General features: G+C 58.0%; 1 protein-coding gene across 2 annotated transcripts; it reads right to left on the reverse strand.

The window, feature by feature from the left end:
* Positions 1-1,983: 1,983 nt before the first annotated feature.
* On the reverse strand, positions 1,984-7,382 carry SLC30A2 (solute carrier family 30 member 2). 2 transcript variants are annotated; one of them, XM_040979756.1, is made up of 8 exons: positions 7,333-7,382; positions 6,467-6,687; positions 5,884-6,030; positions 4,756-4,909; positions 4,256-4,430; positions 3,548-3,653; positions 2,425-2,559; positions 1,984-2,200 (listed from the first exon to the last, which is right to left on the reverse strand). In XM_040979756.1, exons 1-8 carry the CDS (start codon positions 7,380-7,382, stop codon positions 2,055-2,057), a joined length of 1,134 nt encoding a protein of 377 aa, XP_040835690.1. In that variant the 3' UTR covers positions 1,984-2,054. The 2 variants fall into 2 exon arrangements, with proteins under 2 accessions (XP_040835690.1, XP_040835691.1); XM_040979757.1 differs by lacking the exon at positions 5,884-6,030.
* Positions 7,383-7,990: the final 608 nt, after the last annotated feature.

The following is a 7,990-nucleotide window of genomic DNA, read 5'->3' on the forward strand; positions in this document are numbered from 1 at the left end:
GTGGAGACGGCTGGGAGGGGACCCAAGGTTCTCCAGGACTCACCCACCTGGAACTGGAATTATCACTTCCGAAATAAAGCTCATGTCCTTGCCCCCTCACGCCCAGGCTATAAATACCCTTGCAGCAGCTGCGCGGGGAGGAAATTCAGGACTCGCCTTGGAGCGAAGGCGACTTTGGGAGGGTGGGGGTGTTGGGTGTGTTCTTGCTTTGATGGCCTCACGGCTCTGGAAACTCCCGTGACTGGCCCGTTGGCTGGGCATGCCGTCCCCTAAGCCTTCAGCCTAGGGGTGACTCAGGCTGTCCCTGGGGCCTGTCACAGCTGGGCTTACTGAGTGGGCTCTCTGTGGGGGAGATGTGGGTCATGCAGTAACAGGTGCAGGGGGATTGCAAGTGAAAAGCAGGTGAGATCTGGCTCAGAGTCAAGGCCAAGGAGGTGGGTGTGCAGGCACACAGCTGCAGCACCAGAGGCCTTCCCAGGGCCAGTGGCTCCAGGTGCCAGGCCCAGCCAGGAGATGGGCACCTTTCCAGTCGCAGCTGCCCCATACATGGGGCAAACTGCTTAGCCTGCAACAGCCCACAGCTTCCAGCCCTGATAGGAGCAGAAGGCCTTCTTGGTGAGGCAGAAACCCCAGACCTGACTCCTCCTCGCTGTGTGACTTGAGGCAGTGAACTCAGCCTCTCTGAGCCTTGTTTGAAACGTGGAGGACAACTGTGGCCATCTCTTCAGAGAGGGGTAAGGACTTGGCACACAGCAAAACTTAGGATCCTGGAGTCTATAGGCCCCATTCCAGGGCAACCCTAATGCCTTCCTGCAGGCCTCATGGCGCAGAGGTCATTTTACAGATGGAAAGGGAAAGGCAGATGGCCTGCTCCTCCTCCCTCTGTCTCTTGCAAGGACAGAGTCAGACTTGGAGCTGCCAAGGGCCCAGCCACTCAGCAAGGCAGCCTCAGGCTGTGGGGTCCTAGCTTTCCAGGCCAATGATCAAAGCAGACAACCACTCCAGGTCCGTGGCTGAGTTGACTTCTGTCCTCCCCACAGCTCTGTGAGGTAGGCACTGACTGCAGGTGAGACGGAGGCACAGAAAGGCTTAGCAATGGCCAGGAACAGATCTTGGACCTGGGGCTCAGGTGCGTGACCTCTGAGACACTGGTCTTCCTTCTTGTGAACTCTCTCTCTTTCTCTCTCTCCCCCTCTCGGCCCAGGAGTCAGCGTCTTCCCTTGCAGATGGCTCCCTGGCCCCCTGAGCTGTGTCCGGTACAGCAACCCCATCAGGCTGTACAGGCAGTAGAGCTGGCTCAGCCCGGTCAGAGTTCAGCTTTTGCAACTAGATAGGGGAGTGGCCCAGGGAGAGGTTGTACGCGGAGGGTCCCGGGTGAACCCTGGATGTGCTCATACCACTTGGGGCAACTTCCTGGGCAGGGAGAGCAAGCAAAGAGGCAAAAGGCGAGGTCCTTATCCAGGAGGCAGCTCCTGAAGCCCCCCCAAGAAAGGGATGTGTCTGACTCCCAGCCAAAGGGACTAAGGCTCAGCCAGGACTCAGACACCTGGTTCCCTGATTCAGGGGGACTCCAAGGAGGATGTGGGTTCCTCACAGCTCTGCACCCCCTTAGGCTGCCTTCAACTCGACTGTTCCTGCAGAAGGAGGGACTCGGTCTCAGGGCTTCCTCCCAGCTGCGTGAGGGAAGGTGAGGTGCCAGCTGGAGGACGCTGTGGTCTGCCTGCCCTATACTCCCACTCATGCTGTGGGGGAGGACAGCGCTGGCTGCGGGCATAGCCGGTACACAGCCTTGCAGGGAGCTGTAGGCCTGAATCCCATCACCTGCACATCTGCTGAGGAACCCCCAGGGCTGGCTGCAGTCAGGTGGGAGGGGCCAGGAAGAGATCCATTCATAGAGTCAGGCAAGGATCCGTCCCACACCTGCAGGCTGAAGTCCGGAGGAGGGCTGGTTTATAACACGGCTCGGGCAGGCACAGTCCTGGCTGAGCCTGGGGACAGTCAGGCCGGCTCCCTGCAGGTCCTGTTTGTGTCCCTGTGGGCCCTGGGCTAGGAGATCAGTCTGAGGGGCCTTGGCATGCCTGGCAGTCCCTCATGTCCTCAGAGTAGTCCTCGATCTGGATGGTCATGGTGTGGAAGTGGAACCTCCCCTGGAGGCGGGCACTGGCCATCTTCAGCACAGCCTGAGCATCTGCATTCTCCGCTAGGGCACCAGAGAAGGTTTACTTACTCTTGGTCTCTGGCGACAATCAGAAGCCCAAGTTGTGCACCCATCCTTCCCCACCCCTCCCCAACAGAACAGGACAGGGCCCATGGGAGTGTACCAGTGACCTGGGCCAGGCCTGATGCATGGATGCCTCCTACAGCTGAGGTTATCAGGACCCCTGGGCATGTCCTCGCCCCATCCTGAGTGTCCCACCCACTCACCAATGGCGATGTGGACGGAGAGCACGGGCTGGGCCATGGTCAGCGCCCAGATGTGCAGACTGTGCAAGGCTTGCACCCCTTCCACCGACAGCAGCAGATCCCGCACAGCTGTGAAGTCCATGCCTTTGGGGGTCCCTGAGGATGGCAGGGAACAAGGTAAAGTCAACAGCTCCCCTAACTCTGGCTGAGGGGCAGGGCTGGCTCCTCTTCCTTCTCCTCCTCGTTGGTCCCGTTGGCCAGCAGGATGGTGTCTCCCAGTCCCTACATGGGAGCAGCCTGTTCCAAGAACCCCAGAATGTCCATGGGACTTATTTACTATCCCCTCTTGAACACAGGGCGGTCTATGGTTCACCACTGTAGTCTCCATTCCCAGAACATGACCCAAGGCCTAGCAGGTGCTATGTAAATGCTGATGTTTAACAGAAGGCAGAAAGGAAGAACAAGACAGAACCTGTGAAGTCCTGGACCCCCAGGGCAAGATCATCATTGCCACTGCCATCTGGGACCCCCTTCTTTGGAGAGAAAGCGCTGAGCTGCACCCCAGGCAGCAGCTGACTTCACTCCAGCCTAACCCTGACTCCACAGAGGCCCACAACCATGACCTACAATACAAGGCCCAAGCGCCCCGGAAAGCCCAGATGAGAGGTTATTGAGCCCCTCCCCAGGCAGCCAGCCCTCCTGAGGCACAGTTTAGTACACTCAGCAGACTTGGTCAGGGCTGATACTCGGTCTGGAGCCTCAGTCGACCTCTCCGTGCAATGGGAAGCATGATCCTGGTGCCCCCTCTCTTTCCTGAGGGAACGCAACTGGAAGCAGAAAGTATATAGGGTACAGCTGGAGTGCCTGGTGCCAGACCCCACAGGTAGCCACCGGACTTGCCAGGTGGATGCCTCAGCAGAGGGGAGGCATGGGCCAGGAGACAGTTTCAAGAATAGTTTCAGCTATAGGCCAAAGTCATCCAAGGTTGGTCCAAGGTCTTCCAGACGTTGCCAAGTTCCAGATCGTGGCTCCCCACCAATGGGCAGGGATCTTTCAACACACACATTTGCATCCACACGCACACTTCTTTTGAGGCCTAGAGCTCGAGGGCCAAGCACCAAAGGGAGGCCCTGAGGCCCGTTACCTTCCATCAGCACCAGGATCACGTCTCTCAGGATGGTCAAGGTTGTCCCCAGGACCAGGATGGAGAAGAGGAAGGTGCAGATGGGATCTATGTACTTGTACTCCGGCTGCAAGAAGAGGGGAAGGCAGACTGCCTGACTCTCCCTAACTTCCTTCTCTGCTCCCACCCAGGCCGGGGCTGGTGAGAGGTGCGTAAACCCCCTGCAGGGTTGATGGGAGCCTCCCTCTGACCCTGCCTCCCAGCTCTCTCCTCCTCTTCCTTGCCAGAATCTGAACAGACAGGACAGGGTACAGTTCAGGAAACAGTATTGGCCCCTTCCTACCCTTCCTGGCTTGTGGGCTGAGACAAGGACAGAGCTAACAAGAATCCTAGATACCTTGTGGGCCGCCAGCCCATTTTCTAGATGGAGAAATTGAGACTCACCCAGAGCATACACCTCACTCCACATCAAATGGCTGGCTAGGGAGACAGCCAAACTTCTGGACAAAGATCTGACTCTTTCTATCACCCCAATATGGTGGGTCATGCCCAGGCTTCAGCCACACAGTCCTGGGTTCGAATCTCACACTGTAACTTTTCAGCTAGGTGACACATTCAAGCCACAGAACCTTTCTGAACTGTGGAAAACACTGTGGACTAGGTGGGAGCAAGAATCTGGGAAGGGTCTTGTGTCCCGCCTCCACCCCTTCCCACTGTCCCGGATCTGACCTTGAAGTATAAAATATAGGCTGCCACCAGCACACCCAAGCTCTGCAGAAAGTCTCCAATCACGTGGACAAAAGCGGCTCGGACGCTGGGGTTCTCCTGTGATTGACCAGCGTCATGGCTGTGCCCATGGCCATGGCTGTGCCCATGGCTGGACTGGTGAAGGATCAACCCCATGCTACAAAAGCAGAGACAAAGTTCAAGGGCTGTCATAGGTAAGCAAGGAGAGACTACCTGTCAGGGCTGGCCTCCCTGTGCGCCAAAATCTCAAACCCCACATGCTGGGTGACCCCTGAGGCTCCCTAAGGAGCCACTAGTCTCAGGAACAGGGGCCCAGTCCCAAAGCCAGGACTTAAGCTTCTGACATCCTTGGCCTAAGCTTAAGGTGCAACCCAGGAGTTCCAGGTGCTACAGCTTGGGCCTGTCACTGCGGCCCATGCAGATTGTGGTACAGCCTCCTTCCTGGGGATGCCTGGCACAGGTGGGAACCCAGTCACACTCACATGATGTTCACAGCCACAGCACAGCCGGATGTGATCAGCATGGTGCCCCCCTCGATTTCGTACTCCCCAGAGATCAGCCGCTGCACGGCCAGGTACACCAGCACTCCGGTCACCACCCAGATGGACAGCACGGACAACAGAGCTCCCAGGATCTCTGGGGAGGAACCAGACCGCAGGACCAACCTCAGCATGGACCCTAAGGTTCCTCCTCCACGAGCCACCCTCCCTTTGCCAAGTCGGAGCCTCCTTCTGCTGAAGCCAGGGCTGCTATCCCATCACTGTGTCTGAGAAGGGGCTGGAAGGAACCTGGAAGGCATCCAGGTCAAACCTTTGTGCTTTACATGGAGAGAAACTGGCTTATTGAACAAATGTGGCACGGTGGGTAAAGCAGCCACCTACAGCACCTGCTGTGTGTGCTCCGAGTCCCTGACTCTCTACTTCTGACCCAGCTCCCTGCTAATGCATCCGAGAAAGCTTTAAAAGATGGTCCAAGTGCTTAGGCCCCTCAACTACATGGAAGACCCAGATAGAATCCCAGGCTTCCAGCTTCAGCCTGACCCAGTCCCTGCTGTTGTTGCCCTTTGGGGCGTAAACCAGCATATGGAAGATCTCTCTCTCTTTGTCTTTCAATCTGTAACTCTGCCTTTCAATAAATAAATCTTTAAAAAATAAGTAAATAATGTTCTTTGCTCAGCTGGCAACCCAAGGTGACCCAGGAGGAGTGGTTGGGTTATGTCCCACATACAGGACAATGACAGCGCAGTCCAGGGGACTGAGGAGTTTAAAGCCTGTCACTCCCACTGACCTTTCCCTCCTCCAGGGCTGACCTGTGTAGTCCTGAGCAATGTGAATGCCACTGTCATTTGTTGAAACCAATGTGTTCCTCAGGATGATGAACTTGGCTTCCCTGCAGACTGGGAGCTCCTGAAAGGCTGGGCCCTGGGATCCCCCAACAGATTTGGGGGGACAAGGCCAAAGCTGACACCTCCTTCCTGGACTCAAGTCACCCTCCTATCATCCCCTGGGGATCCACTGGCTAGAGCCCTTTAAGAGCCCCTGTCCAGCCCCTTCTCCCCAGCCAATGTCCCCTCTCTTAGCTCCATCTCCAGTGCCTGCAGGGACCCTCACCAGCTCGCTGCCAGCCGAAGTTCATGGTCTTGGTGGCGGGTCGGGAGGACATCCAGAGGGAGAAGAGGCTGACAAGCATGCTGGCAAAGTCAGTGAGCAGGTGGGCTGCATCAGTCATGATGGCCAGGCTGTGTGCCAGGTACCCACCTGCAGGGACAGGACCAGGAAAGTAGAGGACCCTTAGCAGCCTTCTAGAAAGCATGCACTTCTTTCTAGATCTCTCTACCCATTAGCAGTACAACTGTGAGTAAGTGACTATTCTGAGTCTCGACTTTCACACTTCCTGAAATGGGCCAACAACATCCACTGTGAGAGGAAAGGTGAAAATCAAGTTGAATTAGAGCTTTGTGGGCATGCGGGCCTTTCCTTACCTGATACTAACATGCCATTTAACCCGGACATGCCTCAATCTCATCAGAGACTAAGGAGAATGACAGTACAAAACTAGTCAGAGAACTGGCAAGCTCATGTGTCTGTAACGAGCACAGTACATGCTCAGTGAATGGGGCTGTTAGGGCAGCTTTCACTGGGACACCCAGACGGTGGAGGCACCAACTTCCTCTACCGGGCACAAAGTCCTTACCAATGATTTCTCCAACCATGAACACCAGGCAGATGGCAGAGGCCACATAGAGTTGGCGCCGGGCCTGCTCCCGCTTGAGGTCGTGTTGACTGTGTGCACCCCTCTGGGCATGGCAGTAGTGGTTGCTCTGGGCAGCCAGCTCCATGGCCTGCATGTCTGGGCCAGGCCCTGGCTGGGGGATCCAGCCCATCCCTTCCTGCCACAGAGACCCCATGTATGACCTGGCCAGGGAAGAAGGAGGGAAGAGGAAGCTTAGTTCTCAGATAGCGACAGGAAGGACTAAAGCCAGTCCTGTCTTTCCCGGGAGGGTCTCGATGTTCCCACAAGTCCCCTTGGAGCCACCGGAAGGTGAGAAGTTTGTGCGTGGAAGGAAGGAATGGGGTGGGAGTTGGGGGAATGAGTGTCCTGGGGCTCTGGCCCTGGGTGTCCACCCTTCCCCCACCCTTTCCAAGGCATAGAGTTAGCAGAGACCTTGGGAAAGGGCCAAGGGACAGGCTGATTAGTGGAGCAGGGAGAAGGAGTGCAGGGCTCTGGCTCCAGAGACCAATGGGGATCACCCCAGGTCGTAGCTGCCTGGAGGCCAAATGCTGGGAAGCAAAGAAGGTGGGTGGGGGGAGCCAAGCATCGGAGCCCCTTCCCCGCACCCCTCCACGCCCCCCGCCGCCAGCAGGAATCAGGCTCGTGTTGGGCCCAGGGGCAGAGATGATCCCTGGTCAGGTGGCTAGGCTCGCTTTTCTCTTACCTAACCTTGCCCCACCCATTCGGCCTGGAGCTACTTCCAGCCTACTACTACTAACCACAGCCTAGACCGCAAAACAGGAGGTGCGGCCGCTCAAATTCCCACCCTCCCCGGGCTGTCGCTTTACCGGACTCCAGTCCTGCTGTCCAACAGGTACCGCTTCTCAGTGACCTCCATGCAGGTCCTCGCGCCCCGCGCTGCGGCCCCTCCGAAAGTGCGCTAGAACTTGCGCACAGGACGCCCCGTAGCGCGCACCACCTGCGCCCAGGGCCCGCGCACCGTGCCTGTCCGCTCCAGCTCCGGCGCCCCCGAGGCCGCCCGCTGCTGCTCCGGTTCTCGTTCGGACTCGGACTCTGTCTCCGGCTCTGACTCTGGTTCCGCTCCGAGCGCTCCCACGTGTCACCGCCGCCGCTGCGCCCGCGCCCGCTCGTTTTATCCGGCGCTCGCCACCTCGTGTGAAGCAGCCCGCGGCGCGTCGTGTGCAAAAGCCCGCGGAGAAAGGGCGGGGGTGGCCGGCTGCAGAGACGCCCGGGCGCTGGTCTCGCGCACCGGACCTCTGAGGCGGTCCAGGGCCCAAGGAGCCCAGCTGCCCGCGTCGGCGGCTGCTCCGGGGGTGCTGGATTGCGGCAGCAGGTGGCTGCGCTGGCGTCTCCAGCGCGGGATTCCTGGGTTGCACTGCCAAGTCCCAGGCCCTTGCTTTGTTGGCCCCAGAAAGGAAAGGTGTCTCCCGCCTCAGGCTGCAGCAGGATCCTCTCCCCGGTGATGGACCCATTCTCATCCCTTGC

Source organism: Ochotona curzoniae, unplaced genomic scaffold (assembly GCF_017591425.1).
Source record: "Ochotona curzoniae isolate NIBS_2020 unplaced genomic scaffold, NIBS_Ocur_1.0 contig_3255, whole genome shotgun sequence".
In the NCBI taxonomy this organism is placed as follows: domain Eukaryota; kingdom Metazoa; phylum Chordata; class Mammalia; order Lagomorpha; family Ochotonidae; genus Ochotona; species Ochotona curzoniae.